The 24686-nt window shown below is 39.1% G+C and overlaps 1 protein-coding gene across 1 annotated transcript in view; it reads right to left on the bottom strand.

Moving 5' to 3' along the window:
- The window catches only part of FBXL2 (F-box and leucine rich repeat protein 2), a 51731-nt gene extending 29442 nt beyond the window's left edge, over positions 1 to 22289 (bottom strand). The window contains exons 1-2 of the mRNA XM_021546266.2: positions 22184 to 22289; positions 7791 to 7852 (exon numbers count right to left, since the gene is read on the bottom strand). Coding sequence (XP_021401941.1) covers positions 7791 to 7852; positions 22184 to 22186 — 65 coding nt within the window. The 5' untranslated portion in view covers positions 22187 to 22289. The remainder of the gene's footprint in view (positions 1 to 7790; positions 7853 to 22183) is intronic.
- Positions 22290 to 24686: the final 2397 nt, after the last annotated feature.

The raw sequence follows: 24686 nt of genomic DNA, 5'->3' as shown, positions 1-24686 counted from the left end.
TCCATTGCAACAGAAATCAGTTTTGCCAGAATCATTTTAGAAAGGACAGCATCTAACCTTTTATGGTCTATATTTTACTTGCAAGACAAATGGATCCTATTATTCATTCTTTGAAAATAAGTTTTATTTATCTGTAAAGTATGATCGTGTATAACAACACAGCAGCAACCTTTTCAGATACTATCAGTATCTGAAACAAAATGCCCACTGATAAATTCAAAAAGGGCTAGTTCTGTTTAATTTTTCAGTCTCAGCTAGTCTATAATTTTTTAATATAGATTTTATTTTTATGAAGTGATTTTATGAAGTACAAATCTGGCAATGATAACACATCTTCCTAAATAAAGGCAGTTAGCCTAGTTATTAATTCACAGTGGTTTAAATTACAGCCCACAATCCTAATCCAACCTGCTGGCCATTCCAACTGTTTTACAGTTTCTTTTTTCCCGTGAGTGAAGGGATTATAATCTGGGCACCAAACAGCCAAAAATCCACTATACCCACCGTGCACACCAGTGGCTAGCTAGAGAAGTGGACAAATAACATGATGGTGACATGCAGCCTAGGGACACTCCATAAACCAAGATCATTACTGCCACAGATGCTATGTGCTTTGGTTAGTTGCTGGAGTAGGATTCAGTAGACCTGATCCAACCTGTAGCTCTGCTACTGGCCTGGAGGATGATCTTGAACAAAAGACTTCTCTTCCTGATGTCTGTGTTTGCATCGTGAAAACACAGATAATAATGTTCACCTCTTCTGTAAATACTTCATTAATTACAGACCAAAAAGCCTAAGTATTTTCATGTATGGTTTTCTATTTAAACTGTCTAGCATCAGCATTTAAGAAATATTTTTTTTAGAAAGTAAGAGTATCTTTTGCCTGCCTTTTTGTTCTTTGATGGCACTTTTCACATGGAAAAGAGGAAAACATTTCCCTCTCTGCCTCCATACAAAAAGCAGACTTCATTATATCACTAATACTTCAGAACATTTAGTTCTGATAATGAATGAAGAGACTGAGTTTAAATAAACTCCAGTTTCAAGGTAAATAAAGCCCTACATCAAATTAAGTCTTCACTAAATATGATATCCCAAAGAGAGGTTTTGTAGCAAATAAAAGAAAACCAAAATGAAACAAAATAAATGTTAAAGTACAATTCCAAAGGTTGTGTAAATCATTGCTATATTCCTTTCAGCTGTTACTCTTCCTTCAAATACTTATTTACTTTTGTTTTGTTTGCTCCAGTGTGACTAATCCTTTATCACAAGCATGTTCTTACTGAGAGATAATACCCGTAACTTGAACCAAGTAAAGCTAAAGCACTCCATTTATAAGGAAGCCCCAAGCAGAAAGATTAAAGAAAATACTTGCTTTTCAAAATTCAGAAATTTTACTTAGCACCTTGACACAATAAAACCCCACTTCCACTTTCATATCTCCTCTTCCTCATTAATGCAGTATACAAGAGCACTACTGTGCAATTTTCTGCATCTTTTCTTCAAGCCTCTCACTCACATTTTAAAAGGAATTCCATCTGAAATATCGCTGCCCAAAACATTCCATTTTGAGCTTACACTGGCACTTGTTTGTGAACAAAACCAAATCACTTAAAAATACTAAATAAAGGATGGCAGTTACCTACTCCAATTTCAAACTGAATTGTTCATATAATCATTTGCAAATGTTTAGCATCTCATACAAAGAAAAATGTGTACAAAATGCCGACTGGTGAGGCAAAGAACTGAAAAATATAAACTTGCATCTGGAACTGATCTTGGTAAGAATTTCACAAACACACAAACAATGCATGTAGCACTGTAAAAAAAGGTCAACATGATACCTTCTTCACATTCTGAAGGGGATATACTGACCACCAAGCATTGATTAAACCTTTAGTTTTCTCAGGCAGAGCACAAGTTCTGCCCTGAATATAAGTCACTCAGTTTAATTTCTGATCAGTTTTTGGGAGGTACGGACCACTGGAAATGAATATATGATTCCACAGAAATGAGTAAGGATTTGCTATTTTGCTGTCATCTGTTGGATTATTTCTGTTTGCTTCTTGTCAGTGTTAGTCTCCGCATTTTTAGTTAGCAAATATTTAAAGGATACTCTGGACATATTGAATAGCGTGAATTAATTCTGCTCTGCACTAATTATTTGGACAGATGCATTTCAGGCATGTTTAATTAAAAGACTTAATGAAAAGTACTTGTATGAGGCAATATTAGAATTTGCTTCACAAAAACCATAGATTATTGAAAATATACAGAAAAGAAGGCTTACTTTCATAAAATATAATCCCTTCAGTTTATAATCTGTGAATAGTTCATATACTTGTATCAATTTGGCTCTTTCTAATTCTAAATAGTTTAACTGCAATTATTTGGCAGACTACTATTGAGGACTTTGAAGACTTTCAAAACACTCTAAAATCAAAATAGAAGATTGCATATGCATTATAAAACTGGAATGTTTCCCTGAGACTGTCAAACACTAAACAGCAGCCTCAGCTATTCAGGGTGAAATATTTCCCTGTTTAATTATACAGATCCTTGTAGTGGGGAAAATGAATCATGTCTGAGATGACAGATTGTTTTTTCCTTTCCCCTTCAAAACACATATATTGTTTTTCTGCTTACAAAATTTTTACCAAACAAGAACTGCTCCAGACAAAAGTTTTATATTTTTTAGTTCTTTGACTCACTAGTCAGTACTAAGATACAGCAGCCAAACTTTACAGCAATTGTAAGCCATCCAATTAACTCCAGGACCTAGCTAAGAAATACCCAGGGCATCATGACAATTTCTTACTGTAGACTTCGCTGTATTTCTTTCCTATTTCCCCCACATGGTAAAGCATCACTTCAAATATATTAAATACTATGTTTGACTTCACCAGTTTTAAGCGAACAGTAACTTTTTCTCTACAACAATGAACATACTAAAAGCTCAGCAAAAAGCAGCAGGCAGTAATAAAAACAAAGAATAGAAACATATAAAATTTATTATCATGAAAAAATTTTATCAAAACTTTATTACATGCAAATGTCAACCTTCAAGATGCATAATGCAGCCTACAAGAAGAGCTGCTGTTGGAATGCCACTCCTGGGTTCTTCTCCTAATTTCAGTCCCAAAACTTTACTTATCCTCTTCTAAATCTGATTGACCACTCAAATTTTGAGACTGATAGCTAAGATCAACTCTTAAGTACATGCACTCAAAAAGTACGGTTTACAATAGAATTGTAAATACAAACAGAATTCACAATAGTGTCTATATTTGTGGTACAATTTATGAGGTTGGTACTTTGTAGGCGGAAAGGAACTGAAAATGGTTTAAGCAGCTGAAAGGGGCAAACATCTCTGTTCCTTCAGCTTACTATTTTTGTAGGAAAACTTACATTTTTCACAGTACAGAGCATTAGCAGGTAAAATACAAATGAACAAATGTTATCCATCTTTCTACATGCCAAAAGAACTGACTGTATCTCCCTTTTCAAAAGTGCATTATTACTTTTTATCAACCCCCCCCCAAAAAAAAAATCAGGACATTCTAAGATTACACAGACTTCAATTTTTTTGTTTCAATTTATTTTCAAATGCACACTGTAACAACCCATTGTTTTAGGGTTTTTCCCCAGCAATTTAAATAAAAAAACATGAGGCAGTGGCATCTTACTAGAAAGGTTACCATTAAAATTTTATTAGCCTGACTTGATTTCTCATTCTTCTGATGACAGGTAAGATTTTATGAATTTCAGACACCAACTCAATTCTACAATTAATGTCCTGTATATTCAACTGATGCGTTATCATAAACACATAAGCTAACAAAAAAAATAATGCGACAATCATCCAAAAACTATTTTAATTACACAATTTGTAATACCACTACACAATTCTTAAACATACAAATAAGCATTTATTCGATCTTTTACTTCTTGCAATATGTCATGCTAGAGGGGAATGAGCATTCCTTGCCAACTGGCAAACTAATAGAACTTCAACAGCTAACAGGGGTGATAATTTTTCCTTTAGGCTGAATACTACAAAAAATTTTTTTAGAGGCAGACTATTCCTTTCACAGGTAAAAATATATTCCAATATTACAAACAAAAATAAATCTCCATAAACCAGAGAAAGTTACAAATTAAATACCTCCCTTTCTCCACTCCAGCTATACAATCAAAGTATAAATGGCCCCTCTAAACAAGGGTCTTCTTCAAAAGCACCACTGTCCATATTAATCAAATATCCTCTTCCTCCTCTGCCCAGTTGTTTGGGTCTGTTTGAAAAGAACAAATAATCTCTCATTTCTTATCCTTTCAAATGAATTTTGTGCCTGAGAAGCTGGGGGTCTCAACCATTTACTTACAAGCATAGTAGATACTCCAAAGAAAATGTGGAACAGACATGACACTGGCTTGAAAACCTTCCAATATAATTCTGGTTGTTACATTAGTAATAGTAATAACTGCAATCATAATATTAAAAGTGATGATGATGATGATGATGATGATGATGAACTGCAGTAAAAGATTACTGTAAGGGATTACTTTGTCCACTTTAGAGTATGCAAGTATAGCAACACTATTCAACAAATAAATTTCAAAGTGTTTTTATTTTGTAAGTCTACCATCAGGAAAGTGTTTTTCAATTTTAAAGGAAAAAATTGGACTGACTGCTTGTTATAGCCAGATTACATAAATTTAAATACTTCATGCAAATGAGAACAAGACCAATTCTGGAAATAGAAGAAACTGTGTTTACATTCAATTTCCAGGTATTTGTAACAAGATTTTAATCACATTTTTTCCACAAGTCCAATAGGGGTTTTTTAAAAGTGGGCTGTAGTGCTAACAGTTTTCATACATATCTGATACAAGCAAGAATCAAAATAAGTACATTTGTTGACATTTTCAGTGGTATTTACTGTTCAATTCCAGCTCTCTGAGCAAAATGTTTCCACTGCAACTGGTCTACTCTCCTTTTATTTAAAAGGTAGACTGCATAGTTAATAAAGGAAAAATAATTAGAATATTAATTACACCCAGTGCAGCAATATTTAAGCTCTCCTGTCATAACCATAGGGCAAGACAATTTTAAAACATTATACATTGTAGCATAAACAGATACTGTTTCAGGAGTCAAAAGGTATTCAGACTCAGTCTTACAACACCCTTTAGGTGCAGGCTCATAAAACAAATTCCCCACTGATAAACCTCTAGACAGGCAGGTCTGTGCCCTGAAACTTCCTTAGATATCTACACCCTGCAGGGATGAGAACCCAGATGCATGTCCCTCTCTCTAACATGCTCTGCCATTGGCCTTGTGAGTTTGTCCCTGCAGCAGTACAATTTCAAAAGGAGATTTACAGAGCATCTCTCTCATACCTCTCCTTCCATTCCATTTCAAAACCCTGGTGATCAGCACAGTCTTGTGGGTATAATGAAATATGCACTTTATTTCCCTCTGGCAGAGCAGACCCAGTCCTAGCATTGAGCATGAGATCATCATGCTCTTTATGGAGAAAGCTGACAGTCCCAGTTCAGTTTCTCACATCATCAACTCTTCTAGCCACATCTGCAACACTACTTTAGTAAATCACCATGAAATTGCAAAAAGGACATACGTGCACAAAAAATAGATGGTTGGCTGAATCAGTTCCATGTATGCTTGGCCTGGGATATTTTATGTTCTTGTACCAGCCCCATGAAGCGTTTCAACCATGCAAAAGGCTTCTTTAGACACTGCTGTAATACTGTAGTGGAAGGGATTAGCTGCACCACTCCCTCCAATACAAGATAAGCCTCAAGTTGCTTTGTACTAAGCTATCTTGAATACAAGAACAAACAGCTAAGCCACCGGTAGAGTCTAATTACTTGGACTTGTTTGTTTGGATCTTACTCTTGCTGAATTCTTTAAAATCAGAGAATCATAGAATGGGTCAGGTTGAAAGGGAACACAGAGAGTCATGCAGTCCAACCTCCCTGTTCAAGCAGGGTCATCCTGGAGCACATTGTACAGGACTGCATCCAGATGGTTCCTGAATATCTCTAGTGAGGGAGACTTCACCACCTCTCTGGGCAATCTGTTCCAAGGCACAGTCACCCACACAGTAAAGAAGCTCTTTCTCATGTTCAAGTGGAACTTCCTGTGCTCCGGTTTATGCCCATTGCCTCTCGTCCTATTGCTAGGTACCACTGAGAAGCACCTGGCTCCATCCTCTTTGCATCCTCCTTCCAGGTACGGATAAACATTGATGAGGGCTCCTCTCAGTCATCTCTTCTTGATGCTGAACAGGTGCTCCCTCAGCCTCTCTTTTAAGAAGGATGCTCCAAAAGACATCTTTACTATCTCAGTGCATGATACTTTTCACTACCTAAACCATATAAACAAATTATAGTCTATCACGTAAATAAGATACAGCATCCGTAACAGTCATTTCCACAAATATTTGGGAGTCTTAATGCTTGAAAAAAGTGCTTGCAGATCATGATTTTTAGCTAAGGAGGCAGCATCCTGCATTGACTTTTATCTTGTAGTTCACACTCAATGTGTGGCATTGAGTTCAACAAAGCAAAAGGTATGAGGATTCCTGTTCAGGGCATCCTTCAGTGACTGTCTCTTTTAATCACATTTTCTAAACAGTTCCAAGAGTCTAATTAGAGTCTGCCATTATATGTAATGTATCTCAACAAAAATGAAAAGCTTTTTAAAACTCAATTCCTTTAACAACAGTCTGCTTTTTTAATACCATTGAGAAAGCATTGTGATAGTCACAATGATTTTAGGAGCATTTTCTTTGCACACAAGATGCAAAATACCATTGAGACATTCTTCCACTTCAAATCAGACTGAAGCAGTGACATACACACAAGCTGACCCAAACATCTCTTCAGTATATTAAGAAAAAAAAATCATCAGCTCAATTTTAATGACACCACCACTAAAAACTGTAATTGCACCATCATAACCAAACAGTTCTTTATTTTTTTTCTTTTACCTTAAGGATTAGTCTGTAAATCCTCTCTGTAGGTACAGAAGATGTTGCTGACTTGGTTCAGTTCCAGCCCTGCAGTGGCCACATCCAACCAAGCAATAGCTCCACATTTGGCAGTTGGTTTATACTTTGCTTGAAATCAACTTTCAACCATATAAGAGCGTGAAGACACCCACCAGTCATGGGCTGAACTTACTCATCTTGTATTCTAGGTAACTTTTGCAAAGATGATCTACTTGCACACTAGCAAGCTGATAAAATTTATGAGTAACACAATGACTACAAAAAGAAAGATCCCACTCTGTTGGTTCTACCTTATACAACAGACTGGCAGTAATAGTAATAGATAGAACTTTTCACTGCAGTGACTTTTTTGGAAGTTCTGACATTGAATTTGTATTCTATTCTGTTATAATAAAGTTCATGGCATAAAGAGTGTGAACTACATTAGACAATTAGGCTCTTCAGACACATATAAAACATTGAGAGTGTGGAAGACCTGACTACTTGGTACACCAAAGTTTTTTGGACATTTTATTTCACTTCTTTTTCTGACATGTAAGTCAAAAATCACAAATTACATCTTCCATGGTACAGTATAACTTGAACACATTGAAACAAATCAAGGCAACAAGCACAAAAATTCCAATAATTAAATCAGGTGTGTTATTTATTTCAAGAGGATTTAAGAAAAAATGAATAGTACTTGATAGCCTGTAAGACACATAAGCAGCATACAATCCTCAGGCTTTTACTCCTTAAAATGTTATGTAGAATTACCTTAACAGAAGTTCTTTGGGTAGTTTTTTGTTAATAAGGGCTTCATCATTATTTGAGAAAACCTAGAAACAGAAAGAAAAACCAACATGAAAAACATCTTCTAAAGAGGCTATTCACCTTCTACTTAGGTGCTTAATTCTCTTCAATCACTGTTAGTATAAAGTTTTCAACATGTCAGTTGTCAATAGTATAAAATTATTACAATGTACAAAACAAAGCCACACCCCCATATACACCTGCTCTTCCCTAGTGCTAATTTAACCACACAGAAATTGTGGAGCAACTTAATAATTATGAAGTAAGCACAATTACACTGCACAAAGTATTTCAAGCAGTAGGGAAACTTCAAGCAAGACATGTACAACACACATTGGCTGCACAGTCCTAAAACTGTCCCATTACAAAAAAAATCAAAACTGGACACTTCCCAATTATTCAGGTCCCTCCTTTCACTGTCTACAGTGCAAATACTTTGGCCCAGGCATGTGAATATGGATAAAATATAATTATCTGCATGTTTAAAGAATTTAGTGCAACATACAGGGCAGCAACTGCAAAGTAAGCAGGTCAAGAAATGCTTCATGAAAAATTCAAAATACCTCTCACCCAAACTTCATATTATAAATACATATCCTAAGAGGGAAAAAAAGAGAGAGACTAAAAGAAAACACCCAAGGAAAAAAGCAGACAATATTACGGCTATGTAGTCAACAGCTACATAAAAAGACTTAAACAAAGATGTTGACCAGGTTTACAACTTAGTCTAAATATTTAGGTTTGAGAAATTTTACCACAAGAACGCAGCACTAAACAAAACAGAAGGTGAAATGGAATTTAAGGAACCATGGCAAACACTGGAAGATGTCAAAGTCACAAGCAATCATTTTGTGTGTTAAGAGAAGAGCTTTAGGGAGTTCATTTGCTGTCAATAATGCCAGAAACAAAAAAAACTAGGAAGAAGGATCCAAAACAGATGAGTTTTCTGAACACTAGAAGGTAAACATGAAAATCACACAAAACATTAAAACAACTGGAAGAAATCTTCTCATTTTATTAATCATATGCTGTTCCTGACATCAGGGTATTGTTGCTCATCCTACTATTCACACACATTGAATACTTGGAAACTCTTTGCTTCTTGTTTAAAAAAAATGAAAAAAGAAAAAAGGTCCATAAAAGCAGAGGAAGAAAAGAAAAGACAAAGATAAGCTTGGCTCTGTCTTCATAAAAGAAGGGAGACTGTAAAAATTACACACCTGGAAATTTTGAAAATATCTCCTCAAAAAATATTGTAAAATTTGAAAATTTGAACCACCTTCTGGCTGCTGCCAAGAACCTTTTCTCTCTTCCAGTACATCCTAGACTGATTTCAAGTTTAACTGCATACTACTGTTTAAATTTTGACACAGATTTCTTCATCCACTACCTCTGTGTACCACTATCCACACAGCTAAATACAATAAAGCTGTCAACTTTCAAAAGGACTGACAAGTTTAATCAAGCTTCCTTTTTCAGCAACTGGAGCAGGATATTTATTCACAGACTGGGGACTACAGGTATTTGAAGCATAAAACTACCATGAACATATATTTCAATTGGGCAATTCTAGCTCCTTCAGAGGCGTTGTCTTTAAGCAGCTCCACATGGCTGACCAAAGGCTCAGCTTTACTCTGGTTGTTTTATACCCAATATCCATTGCTGCTGCTATTTTCAGCCTTTAGGCTGAAATATACCATGTACATCAATGACATTTTTAGAACTGGTTGACTGATTCTGACTATGACAACTCATAGGTTTATGAATTAACCACATGTGTGCCATTTTTTTATTTTATGTTACTCAAAATTTGCAGCTTGGGGCCTGAAAACAATAGCATATATTGGGATTTTGTTTTTAAGAAACAGTTGGTGTGCCTAATTGTGTTTACAGCAGAACTCACTCAGAAAAAAGGGGCATATATGCCATCCTCATAGAAGTTAGGATCACTATAGAGTTAACTAAGGAAATATTCCTGTGCATTGCAGGTTAGGAACATAAATCACAAAAAAAAAAGGACATCACCTCCAAGACAGCATTCAAAGTCTGTGGCAAAACAGACAAGTTAACTTAGATCTCATTAATTCTGGCTGACAATCTGAACATTCAATATCACAGGCCTAAAAATCCTCTTTTAACTTATAATTATTCCATAGCTGCAGATAATGCCTCAAAAGTTACATCATCTAGCAGACACATATATGCAAAAGCATTTATTTTTAAATAAAGCTTCTTTGCAGACTGCTACTAGTTTACATGTGTGCTGTCACTCTGCCTATATTAAAAAAAAATCTAATTATCCTTTTTTTTACCCCACAGATTCCCAAGTATACAGAAACATTGAGATATACATATAGAGATACACACACACACATAAAAATATATATATACATGTTCATTGTGTAAGGATAACACATAATTTGAGTTAGTAAGGTGTGAGGCAAATTGCTCTAAAGACCTGAGCATGCATTATAGCTCTTTTTTTGTGTTAAACAGTATTTCCAACTACTTATAAACAGAAATGAATTCACCACAAATCACAGCACAGTAGTAAGCATTGTCCTGCTGAGGCCAAGCTGAAAAGCCAAACCTACAACCAAACCAGCAATGGCTTATAATCTTTATATTTATGTAAGAATATTTTAAAGTTGGATGGACAAATGATTTTGAATACATGACAGCTTATCTGATCAATATTGTTAATTTAGGAATCCCAGTTAAAACTGGAAAAAGCACAGCTTTTACTACATACTACAAGAAGCGTGTGACCTGCCCAGCCACCAAAGTACCACACCTGCTACACCTCCCAGAGATGAGGCTACAAACACATCCAAAGCTGTTTTCCCTCAAACAGTAACTTTGGTGTGTTCTCGTACTCATTAGCAGCATTTCTCATATAATAACGTATTATTATTATGGAATAAACACGTCTAGAAAAATGAAAGTGTCTCTTTATTGCATTGGTTTACTCTGTAAAAGTTTATTAGCCTCTAGAGCCATATTGCGTTTGCATCTCTGAAGAAGAGAGGGGCTGCTTTAAAGGCTCCTCAATAAGTTTCCCCCCTAACAGAGAACAGACACAGGACAACTGGAGTAGTAAATTTCTATATAAACATTTGTAACATGATTTCAAATGCATGCAAGCAGAGAAAGAAGACAGAAGGTACAAATGACAATATATTAACTGTTTGAACAGTTTCTGATGATTTAAAACTTCCATTAATGAAGCAAGAACCCTAGTACATTCATGTATTGTTCTTCTTACTTTTTACTTAATTTTTATTACATAACCTCCCAAAAACATTCAGTTAAGGAAGTGCCTGATCACTGTAACAATATTATTCTTGTCAAATATGATTTTTTTCTTTACTTACATATCGTTCTGACAAGGACATGCCCTCGGTATACCTGTACACAGTAATCCAAAATAACAATAAAGAATACCCTGAATGTAAAAAGAATATTTCTCCTCTCTTTGCTTTTGTATTTGGTAGCAAGTTTAATTGCATTAATGATAAGGTATCTCAAACAATACAAAAGTATGGTTTTAACTGTATAAAATCCCCAAATACAACAGAAAAATCTGTGCACAAGGAGAAAGGATGTAACTGAACATATGTAATAGATGTTACGATAAAACCAGTTTCAAGTTTCCTGTAAACACAAGAAGAGTTACAAAAGATCTCCAAATTCTAAAAGTATTGCAGGGACAAATAACACAAAACAAAATCCACAAGAGAAAACTGTAATTCCTTGTTACTTGAATCTTGAGCCATTTCTTACGTTTCTTAACTGATCTTTCTTGGTAATCTCTTGGTAATTAACTGATTGTACTCTCATGGTATTTCACTGTACTTTTGGAAGATTGGTAAAAAGGGACTATTTTCTTTAAAAATTACCTGATAGTTTCTTACATTTGATTTCTTTAGCAACTACGTTTTTAAATATCTCTTTATAATATAAACAAAGCACCCGTTGTGTAAATCTGTGAAACCCAGAAAGGTTAATCTCCCCATTTGAATTCCCTTTCCATATTATTAAACAGACTAATTGCCATGAGCCCTAGAACATAACTTCTTGGTACACCACACTTAGCATGCCACCATTGAAAGCACCACATTAATCTCTTCAGATCTAACAGCTAGTGATAAGGGTCTCCTGTTTTCACCAGAATTAAAGAGACAAAGAAGTCCTTTCTGATAGTTACTTGAAGATCAAAATAAGGTTATACTACTAATTTTGGTGATAGTCCTTACTTATATTTTTTTAAGCATGCAATTTCAGTTGTCATTCAGTCCTCTATTGAAGAGGACTATTTTCTTAACAGATGAAACAGTTTTGGTAGCAGCTCATCCATTATGGCTCAGCTCCACTGAGATATTTATGTGCCTAATTTCCACTGAAATCAGAGTAGATAAGGACTTTGAACCTGTCAACTTCTCAAATCAAAAGTTATTAAAAACCCAGACTCTCAAAAATAGCCTTGCTTAGTAGCATGCTAAAGAAATTATGGGCAAAAGTAGGTTTGGGGAAGAAGAAGCGTGAAAGACTCTAAAGAGCATCAGCAAAAGGCATATATACTGAAAACAAGACTGAAGTATTTATCAATTCAGGAAAAAAACCAACATTGGGTCATTTTCACCAAAGGAGACAATAGGCTGGAATTAAATCAATATATTTCATTCCTGTCTATGATCGACAGAGCCCACATCCTATTTCAATTGTAAATACAGCCGTATGTGTAAAGCATCAACTCTTTCAGGTATCCACGGGCAAGAACAATTTTATTAAGTATTATCCATGCAGTAATAGTCATGGTAAAATCAAATTTTAAAGAAAATCCAGAGAAAATACAATTAAAGTTTTATTCAGTGCCTTGATGTGCAGATTTTTGTTGCCAAACACAAAACCCAGCTTGCTGCATATGTCTCCTCCTCTATTGAGACACCTAATTGTTGCCTGTGCAATTTTCTTTTTGCTATGGTATTGAAAGCAATTGGCTTTGTTATCTGGAGCAGCTCACAAGCAAACTAAAGTAATGAACGGCATCCTAAAAATCTCTCTATTTAAATACCTCATAAAAATGGAGGAAAAAGAAGAGGCAAAACAACATTCCTTTACCATAAATTTCAGATTATCCCATGTTACACTCTAGCACAAGTGTATAAAATTCTCAAATGCTCAGGGAATTGCTGCTAGCTAGAGCTTCCTCCAGAAACGTACAATCAATGCATCAGACAGGCAGAACCATTTAACACCATGCAAGTGGCAAAACGTATCCAGGCAACAAAAGGAGCGTTAGACAGGATATACATTGCCAACAGAACTGAAGTAAGTGATATCAAAGACACAACAACTGATGACACAGGACTGCTGCTAAACTAGAACCCATGGTAAAACTTTCTGTATAATCAATAAAAATTATAACACACCAAAATGAACCTTGAAATGCAATCCCATCTTGAACCAAGCTTGTCTACAGTAGAGACAGACTGGCAAAATCTTTTATTTCAACATACAGACACTGTCTACCCTGCAGGCTCTTGTTCCTATGCTCCAGCTGTTCACCTTGCTCTGGCTCAGGCTATGCCTTTGTGAATTTTAAAATTCAGCCTTCCTGGCCTACTGTGGTAGCTAACATTTTCTTCCCTTTGGACACACACTACTAGAGCCCAGGACATGGTCTTCAGCAGCCTTACAGCTTCCTCCTGGCTGCCAGATACCCCCAGGTTCTTTTGCACTAGTCTTTCCTTGCAGTATTTTCTCTTCTAATACTGTGACAACAAATTGACTGAACAAAAGCAACACCTCGTATCAAATACTTCTGTTCTTAATGTGCTGGTCATCTTAAAGAGTTAAGGCTCACCTTCAGAGAAGATCAAATGCACCTGAGCACATCTCTCTGATTTTCCTTCATGCTTTCCAATGACCTAAGGCTGCTTATAAGGGCCATAATGCTTTTAAAATTTCCCCAGAATAAGTGCTGTTTAACATAATAAAACCTTCCAGGCAGAAGCAGCTGGCCACACTGCCCACTTTGCTGCTTGATTCTTTTCCAGAAAAGCCATCATTCTTGTTTTGCCAGCACTGGTATTCATACCACATCATTCACATTTTACTGAAGGGCATCAGCCTGGCTCTTAAGGCCCTGTTCTTACTAGGAACAAGGTCAGCACAAGGTCACTTGTGAACTTCAGAGCTGCTGCACAACTGATGTCCACAGCTGCACAACTTTACCTCGAGGCCCCTGGCTGCTCCAACTCAAGCACCTCCCAGTGCAGAGCAGGAGGTGCTTGGAGGTTGCCTTTCCTGCTGCCTCGAGCACACCAGGCCATTCGCAGTTGCTCAAACAGCTCTCATCACCCTTCCAGTGGGCTTTTCTGAAGGGCCAACAACATATTTGGAAATCACCACTCAAGCCTTTCAAAGAGTACAGCTTCATTCCTGCAAGCAGCCACGGTATTAAAGCCGTATTAAAGGTTAACCTGACCTATTAGCTGTGATGCCCATACCCCAATGCAAGACTCAGCCTCTCCTACTAAGTCACCAAAGAGACTGCAATCCTCTGACTCCAGTGTTATAGTTCTTATTTTTGCTTGTTAGAAAGGGGAAATCCAGTCGTTTGCAGATTAGTGATTGACCTTATTACTTGCAGGCCTAAAATTCAGTTGATAGATAACATTTCATCAATACTTGTATCATGTAACTGGTGTTTTGTAGCCAGCATGGCAGAAAACATTATGTTCAATCCAATACCTCACTAAAAGAAAGAGGCACTACACTTTATTGGCAAAAAAGGTATGCAAGCTCTACTTTCCCTAAGCTACTCTGAGATAGGAGCTACATGGAAGACTAACCCTTTGTTCAGGTGCACCCAGCACACATTTGCCTTTCAAGGCATCTAGTTCTAACCACTACCAGAGATGGCAGAACGAACCTAAACCACATAGAAAAATAAACTACTCCTTACCTAATCTTCCATGACTAGTTCAGATCAGGAAAGAAAAAGAAACAAAATTAAAAATCCAACAACTACCATACAAACACTAAGAAATTTGGAATAAGTTGTTAATTGTATCCCCATATATTCTTTAAACATATGCAGAGAAACAGCTGAAAAAACAGGTCTGACGAAGTTTTATCCTCATCAGCTGTTAGTCATATACTGATTGGCAAATCTTTCCTTCAATTTGCTTTCTCTTAAAAAAAATAATGACTGAACATCTCCTTTTTCAGATAATTATCCATTACTTGTCTTTTAAGATTATACCCTTCCAAGCAGTATGTGATGATGCATTTAAACATCATTCCTAAAAAAAATAAATTAAAATAAATCACTTAATTAGCAGTCCAATGTGTAAAGTACTTTGAAGTGAAAGATGGGGAAACCCATATCATCATCTTTATGTGTCGGAAAGCAACAGACCCATTAATTAATAGGAAAATGGCAGAAATTAAAATCAGATGGACGAAGCAGTTGTTGCCTGTAACTCATCACAAGGGTACAAAGCAGCCCCTCACAATGTTGATTATACATCATACAGATTCTGTATTTCTTGACCAGGTAAATGACAAATCCCTCTTCAAGCATCAAGCAGAGTCTCAAATCAAATTTGCAAAAGCCTAAGTTTGAAACACCAGAGAAAGGTTCTTTTCTTTGACCACTCAAGTAACTTTGAGACCCTAAGCAAAAATACTGGAGAAGATTCTAAGGTAGCCTCCATCACATCTACAAGGACTGTGTGCTCAAATTACTAATTGTGTAATCACAAAAATAATCCAGCTGGTGTCACGCCATTTTGTAGAATCACGCTATAAATACATGTTCTCAAAGGAATTCCGAACATGATATGTTCCTGAACAAAATCAGTCCAGGAGAAAAGTTAGTACCCATTCATTTCAATGTAGCAACATTTGCCTAGGGATAGCCATGTCGTTTCAGCCATCCAAATTTAATCCACATTCAGAGCCCTTAGGAGAATACCTATCAAAACTTCTCTGAATCCCCACGTCTATATATAGCTGTTTTTACTGACATACATATGGCTAAGTTTTATTCCCAGTCTTCAATATCAGCACATAAACTAACAGGTTGATGGCACAACAACAGAGACCTGCAATCCTCCCGGAGTGTTCACACAGAGATTCTTCTGCAAGTCCATTTCCCCAGGAATTTGCACCATTCTAATTTGAACTGACAGAGTCCTCCCTCTAGTCACGCAATCCCATATTCAGAAAGGCAATTCTTCTTTTACTGCACTTAGCTCAAACTGTAAATGAAATCACAGCTTAAGTACTGACTGCATGGTTGAAGTCAGAACTCTTGTTCTAAGCAACTGTGAAACAGAAATTTTGAGTATGAATCCTCCCGCTCCGTAACTGCTCTTCAAAAACACATTTGAGACATAAAAGGTACGGTCTGTTGCAGGAATGGCTCTATAGTTTCTACAAAACCATTTCAAAGCAGTGCTTGATCTGCTTCATAAGCACTACACCAGAACTGAGGTTTTTCCTGGTACTGAGCATGAAAACTTTACTATGAAGGGCAAATCTCTGCAAGGCAAATCTCCCTAGAAAATGAGCAAGAAATAAACAAGAAATCTGTTTTGTGGCTACATATGTCATATATGTAGTGCATAATTAATAAAAGCTGCAATACATGTAATGCATTATTAATAAAAGCGTTCAATTATAAAAGACAAAATCAGGTACCTCTTCATGGTTACAAGCAGTAATTACACTTGACTTCAAAGGAAATAGCATCATAGTAGCATTTCCAAAATATCTTTTTCCAGCTGTTTCAAGAAAGGTAATAGGTTGAGATTTAGAAGAGAAACTAGACATTCAGTATTTGCCAAAATGTATGTTTCTTGAATTTCTGCAGAAATAAAATTATCTTGATACTTTTGTTTCAGAAGTTCTGAAAATAGTCTGCAAGCATACTTAGACATACTGCCCCTTAATATTTATATAACTACCATGTAACATCAAGCTATGATATGGAAATGCCTTTTCTCCGTGAAGCTCTGACCTCAATTTCAACCTCTGAAGACAGACAAACTTGACATACTGGTAGAGTTTCACATTTATGCAGATTTTATTATGTCCTTGTCTCCTTGATTTAAATTTACAGAACATACTGGGTAACCAGCTGAACAGCAAAATTCAATGAAAACCAAATTTACTGTTTCCTTCTGCCCACCAAGGAGAACACAGGAAAGCAATGGAATAAAAAAGAAGAGTATAACAAGAATTAAGGCAAATATTTTGAGTGCTGCAGCTTGATACCAAATATTGAGTACTTTCTTGTGGGCTACACAGCAGGAGTTCATAGCTCCAAACAGTCAAAAATGTGCAAGTACAGAAAAGGGCAAATTTACAGTCCTCCTCTAGCAGTGGTTCCTCCAATGTGAAGATAAAAAGCCAGGGGGAATCCCTCAAGAAATTGGCTGTAGTTGATTGTGTCAGCTGAGGTGACCTTGCATCAACTGTTGCTGCACTTCCATTACCTCCCTGTACCCAACAGAAATTATTTGACTCCCATTTTAAACATTTAAATTCATGCTGTAGTTTTGTTTGGATGGGTTTTGTTCTGTTTTGGTTCAGGTGGGTGGGGGTGGATGATAAGAGGGAGGTCATTTGAGACAGCAAAAATTAAGCATTTACAGATCCTGTGTTTATTTTTCCTTGACCAGGTATGTAACAAATCTCTCCTTAAGCATCAAACACCCAAATGTAAGTTGCAAAAGCCTAAGTTCAAAACACCTGAGAAAGATACTTTCCTTTGACCACTCAGGTAACTTTGAGACTCTACAGAGACATACTGAAATAGAATCTAAGGCAGCTTCCACCACAAAATAATTCACAGGGACTGCAGTTGCATTATAATTAATTTTGTCACAAAAATAATCCATGTGGTTTCATGCAGTGTTGTACAATTGTATTATATACACAGATTTTCAGACATTCATAGTACATTTAAAAAAAAAAAATAGGCTGAGAAAAATGTGTGTTCTTTACAAACCATTTGTTCTTCAGTCTCAAGAACAATTAGTTTAAGCTTTGAGAGACATACAAGTAATTTATTGATCCTGAAAAAACATGGACTTGACAGAGGAGATACCAGTATGTAGTGAATTTTAAGTTCATCATTATACACTTTTAATGACTCATATATATGTTTTTCTGCATTTTTAAGAGTGCAAATCTGATTTTCTCTGTGTTTACAATCTTCCTTCTCAGGAGCTTTACAAAGAATAAGAACATCCCACTCTACATTAAAAGTTCAAGTGGGAAAGTTGTTTTGTAAAAGCTTAGGGGAACAGCTGGACTTAAACTCTATTCGCATCAAGTCACCCAAAATACACAGGTCAAGTATGATGAGAAATTTTAACAGTTCTTGCATTGTCCTAAAACACACGGAGGGGTTAAAACAAAACAAAAGCCAGAAAAAAAAAAAAAAAAGAAAAAAGAAAATAAAAGCAGGTAGATCCATATGAAGAATATGGACCACCTTCCTAAAAAGATTACTAGAAAGAATGCAAGTGGATGTGTGGATGTTGTGGCTATTGTATAAACTAGCAAACTAGCTTGAGGGAGAACTCTTGGTGTCACAATGTCATCTGGTTTTGTTCTGCTCAGCATATCTCACTTGTGTGCATTTCTATTTGTTGCGGTGTGGTTTGATTTAGTCAGTTGGATTTATCAATGTTAGTTAGCCTTTATGCTCCCCCATTTGTCCCCTTACAGTTGGTTTGATCCAAGTTGTTTACCCCAAAAGTTCCCGCCACTTGGCTCCCCAGTTATCTGTCAATCTGCTCACCTCTCCCTGTTTTCTCCTTATTTGGCTCCATCAATTTGAGTTTGTTTATACCCTTTTGGTTGTCAATCCTATGACCACCCTCTGTTTCTTCCAGAAATTTCTGTATCAATCACTTGAGTTTAGTTTTTCTATTTGTCCCCTGACCTTGTACCTTGTACCCCCTGTTACATTATCATAGGTTGCTGTATCCCTCTCTGGTTTATCCCCATTGGGCAAGACAGGTTTGCACCCCTGTCCACCTACCCCTTACTTAGGTTGCTGTAATCACTGATTTCTTTGGCATTTGTCACTGCACCCACACCGAGGGCACCTTTCTTGCCCCACCTGGGGAAATAAAGAACTCTTTGGGCTGGCATGCAAGTGTCCTCTCTCATCTGTTCACCTCCTCTCAGCGTGCAGAGCTGCCCAAGCTGCGCACCCACGAGCAGCGCTCAGCACCATCAGGGGCAGAGGATTCTCCCTGAGGTGCCGCTCACGGGGCGGCCACGCGGCCTCACGCGGGTTGTGCCAGCCAGACCCTTCCACCCGCCCGGGGCCGTGGCAGGTAGACACTGCAGTAATTCAACAGAAAGACTACCAGAATTACCAGTTGATAACAATTTACATTAAATTAATGCATTTATTCTGGCTTCCAAATGATGAAACAGCTGAAATACTGTCAATGTGTAGCCTTCTGCTGGGATTCAGATCAATATTGTCACAGTGCCAAGACTAGTACTACTTTTCTACACCTACTTAAAAATAGTTGTCGTGCTTCACACAAAACCTGACTTTTATTAGTAACTTTCCACATCTGCTAGCCCCTTGTTAGCCCTCATTTTAACTAGGATGACCAAATAATCCAGTCTGTTGTAAAATAAGCAAGCAGTAAGCTAATAGTCCTTCTGATTTTTACGAACATTGATATTCCCTGTACTAAAAGGTCTGATGTTAATTGCTCAAAATTAATTCTATGAAGCTATGAAGAATTAAGAAGGAAAGAACAACTTGAATAGGACTAACCCTATAAGACAGAAAAACTCAAGTACAAGCATGCATTGAATAAAATACTTGAAAAATTTTAAAATAATTCTAAAAATTGTGTTTAACAGCTTAACAGCTGTCAAGTGCAACTAAGAAGCTGCCCAATATAAGAATCTGCAGAGCAGGTGGTATAATTTCTGAGATTTCCCCTCTGCAATTACAGCACCAATGCTGCTTCACAGATTCTATGTCTGCTGAGTTTAGATTGTTAAAGGTATCTCATTGGGAATGCCAAAATGGACCACAAAGAAAATCTCCAAGCCTGGAATCCGGTGAATGGAAAATATTTACTTATAGAATAGCAGAATCATTAAGAATGAAAAACATCTCCAAGATTGAGTCCAGCCTCTGTCCGAATATCACCATATGGCCAATTAAACCATAGCTCTAAGTGCCACAGTAGTTTCCTGAACACCTCCATGGATGGTGACTCTGCCATCTCCCTGGGAAGCCCATTCCAATGCTTAACAACCCTTTCAGTGAAGAAATTTTACCATATGGCAAACCTGAACCTCCCCTGGTGCAGTTTATAAACATTTGGTTAGTTGTTTTTCAGTCTGTAGTCTATCTTAAATTTAGAACATGAGATAAATCCATTTTATTCAACTGACTTAAGATACTGCATCTTCTCTGACGGAATATTAATGTGAAGCAGAACATGTCCCTGAACCACATCACAATCACTCCACCATGCTACACCATCCACAGCCTCATTAATGGAGCTTTACTTGTTCTTGTAGCAACAGATACATCCTAAGACCTTTGCAAGCCAAATCCAAACTGATTCTACACAGAAGCATACTGCAATCATGCACAGTGTATCCGTATTTTTATTCCACCTCACATTTAAATTTTCAAGGTTGATTTGTTTGGCTTCAGAACATGCAGGCTAGTATTGGAAGGAACAGGATGCTATGTGCAGGGGAAGAGAGTGCAGGAATAACCCTTCATGTAAAGGATGAAAAGTTGCAACACTACAGGTTCTTCCTTTTGTGAGGCTGAGTGCTCCCTCCGCATCCCCAGAACCTGATTCAGAAAACCTACTATCATTACACACACGTAAATATACACATGAAGTGATTGCCTTAACACACCGTGTACTTCCTCATGTGGGAAAGGCCAGCAACTGTGCCTTCGTGCTGCATCTATCATTGTAACTATCACTGTGAAGCAGTAAGGCATCAGACAACTAAGTTGTAATTGAAAACAGGGCTCAAACCAATCATCTTTCCAAGCATGCTGTGCCTGTCCCTACACACTCCCCCTTGCTTGCCTTGTCATCTTCCTTTCAGAAACATCTGATGCATCTCTACCCTGCCACTCGTGGCATACACGTACTGTGTCACATCCCCACATGCTCTCCCCACAGAGCAAACCACAGCTGCTCTTCCTCCTCCACTGCAGCCCTCCTCATACATGTACTCCATGTCGTGCCATCCCCACATACAGGTGAAACAAACCTTGTGCCTGCCACACTCACTCCTCAAATCTATTACAAATGCATCCGTGCACACATTTCACAGCCATACATGCTCACACACCCAAGCCACTGCTGCTCTGTACACACAAAATACCATCCCTAAATCTGCTACCTACGTACAGGACTACAGATAATCCTTGCCACACCCATAGCATACATGCCTTTAAAAATACCCATAGATTATGCCACACCCAGTATTCACTACATATACACACAGGAACAAGCCCGTACCAGACAGCACTAGGCAGACACAACTACATACATACGATGCCATGTCATGGCCCTGCACAGAATGTCACATCTCTGCCACAACACAAACACACCATACTCGAAGCCCAAATCACAGCAGACACACACAGAGTCACTGTGTATCTGCTATCTGCACACATCCCAGGCCACACCCTGAGTCACCGCACATGCATAAGGATACAGCACAGCGCCCAAACCCAGCATCCCGTGCATCCACACGATGACACCCCATCCCTGCCCTGTGCACCGGCACACGCCCTGGCTTTTTCTCTCGACTTTACAAGGGGGACGACACACCTTCATCATTGCCCGGCCGCCTTACACACCCATATAAACACACCATCCGTCCTGTGCTCTCCGGGCGGACAACACACCTGACTGGCGTCACACGCCAGGCAGAGCTCTGCCATGGCTGCTCCGGCGCCGCACGGCAGGAGGAGGAGGCAAGGCGCCCGTCACACCTCGCCACAGACACGCAGGCATGTGCCACAGCGAGGGACAGCACGGCCCCACCTGCTCCGGGCAGGCAGGCAGACAGACAGAGGGGCAGACAGAGGGACAGACAACGCTGCCCTTCCCCTTCACCTACAGCGCGGGTGGGCGCACGCCCAGCCCCGCATCCGCGCCCCGCGCTCCCCGCCCGCCCCCCTCGCCTCGGGCTGAGCCGCCCGGCCCCGGGGCCGCTCCGCACGGCCCGGCCGGCACTCGCTGCCTGCCCGGAGCGCCGGCGGCCGGGCCAGCCCGCGGCGGCCGGGCGGTGGGGCCGTGCCGCGGGCTCCTCACCATGGCAGAGGCGCGGCGGCGGCGATCCCGGTTGTCCCGGCGACGAGGAGCCCCGAGGAGGGCGCCAGGTGCCCCCGCCGCCGCCGCTGCCGCCGGAGCCGGGGCGGGGCCGCCGCGCGCCCGCGTGACCGGCACCGCCCCTGCGCCGTGGGGCCGGCCCGCCCCGCGCCGGCGCCCGGCGGGAGCGGCCCCGCGGGCGGGGGGCGGCGGGGCGGCCGCGGAGCTGCCGTCTGCAGCCCGGCGTCGGGTCTGTACAGCGACCTCCTGCTGACACGGAATCATGGAGTCGTCAAGGCCGGCGGCGACCTTAAGGATCATCAGGTCGAGCCGTCAACCCAGCGCTGCCGCTGGAACCCTTAAACCGCTAAACTGCATCACCCAGCGCCAGACCCAGACACCTCTTCGACAGCTCCAGGGATGGGGACTCCACACCTCCCTGGGCAGCCTATTCCAATGCCTGACCACACTAACAGTGATTTTTTAATTTTCTAATATCTAATCTAGATCTCCCTGGTCTCAGCTTCAGGCCATGAAGGAGGTGGAAGAGGTTCAGCTCCCACCTGGCTGTAACCTCCCCTCGGGCAGTTGTGGAGAGCGATGAAAAGTTCAGCCCGAGATGCCTCCGTGGCCACCGCAGGGGCTGCAACTTGCAACCACGACTGTAGATGACCGGGGGACAATAACATCCTAAATCGCTTCTGGAAAATATCCACAAAAGCCAGCCTGTCAGCCAGCCAAGAGTTTTCAGGCAATGCGTGCTGTCAGTGAGAGCACGGCTTGCTTCTGCAAACACTCTCTGCGTAAAACCACTGTCAAAGCCAAATACAACATTGTTAGTAGTGCACTCACGGGTCACATCTGTTAGGCAGTCACAATAACCCATGCAAAAGCGAGGAGATGGGAAAAATCGTGAGGAAAAAATTGCCCCAGCAGGTATTGTTTTCTGTTGATTCAGTCCTCCAGGTTTCTAAGAATCAGAAGTGGTAGTTGCAGAGGAACAGGAGTTTGCTATTTGGAACGGGCTGCATTAATTCCTTTAAGGAATGAAACATTCTGGTTTGATTAACAGTAAATAGTTTCTTATGAAAGTGTCTTTTCTCAGAACCCACATGGAAATAGTTGGTCCATGCACATACCATTTGTTGGCACATCTTTGAATCTACTGTCTTCTACTTTCCAGATTTTGGAGAATGACCTGGTTGATACAGCTGATCTGGTTTGTATAGTAGGGGAAAAAAGCCTCAGAAATGTGAAATATGTATAAACAATTTAGACATGTCCAGCTGAATTGCAGAAGGCCCAGACTAGCAGCTTCTAAATTCTATTGGTTCACATTTAAAAAAAAGAAAAAGATTACTGCCCTAGTATACATTTTTAGAAAAATTTTATTTCATATGACAAATGTCTGGACTGTATTGTAAGGATAGTAACAAATTTCCCTGTGACTACAGTAAAAATAAAGAAATCTAGGGAATTATAATCAGTTATAGTTGCAGCAGGCTGAAGGGAAAAAAATCTTGTTTTGCAAAAAGAAGGGGCATTACAAAACATCCACCATCTTCGATGATGAGGAATTCAGTATAATTAGCCAGATTTGGATGTGTTTTCGCAAGAGATGCATGACAGGAGGCAAAGGTGTGAGTAAACTCTCCATTGCCTAATATCAGTTCTCATTTGATTGAAAACTGTCAGAAGGAGCAAACTGTTGCAAAATAGATTGGATAAATATTTTGTGTATAAAAAGACTATACAAAATAAAGGTTCCTTGTTTCATCCCACAAAAAGGAAAAGACAGCCATACATTTACCACCTATGTACATAGGATGTGAGAGACAGAAATCCAGCCTTTTGGGTTTGGATCAACTAGTGGTGTTATAGCACCACACTACTCACTTTTTGGACTCCTTTTTGTCTATATTGTGGTATCATCTGAAAATTCAAAAACAAGTTTAATCAAAAAACTGAAAAAGTCCATCAACTGAGACAACTACAATCTCATACCTAGAAAATAATTTATATAGGAGTTTAAAATTTAAGAGTAAATTTATTTCCATTACCTTGCTATCTAGGGGATCCCCAATGCAACACCTGGGCAGAGGTACCCAAGCAGAGACACAGATATCATTGAACTCGATCCATGCTAGAGGATCACTGGGCTGCTGTTCACTCAGGCTCATCAAGGGTTATTCCCAGCTGCAATGTTAATCCAGCAATTTACAGTCCTCCTTGCCAGTTTTCTGCATTTGGCCCATTCCTCCCAAGACTGACAAAGTGGCACGGTGCATCCTCAGCCACCTCATGCCTAGATCGTGAGAAGCGTGTCACTTGCTGCCAGGCAGGGCAACCATTCAGAGGGACCTTTGCAAGCTGCAAAAATTATAACCTCGAATGCTGATGGGAATCTCAGGACACTAAACAAAGGTAAATACCAAATCCTGCATCTATGATGAGGTATCCCTCTGCAAGACTACAGGCAGGGGCAGCTCTGTCCCTCTCTGGTGGA

This window comes from Lonchura striata, chromosome 1, assembly GCF_046129695.1.
Source record: "Lonchura striata isolate bLonStr1 chromosome 1, bLonStr1.mat, whole genome shotgun sequence".
Lineage (NCBI taxonomy): Eukaryota > Metazoa > Chordata > Aves > Passeriformes > Estrildidae > Lonchura > Lonchura striata.
This window is presented reverse-complemented; position numbering and strand designations above follow the sequence as displayed.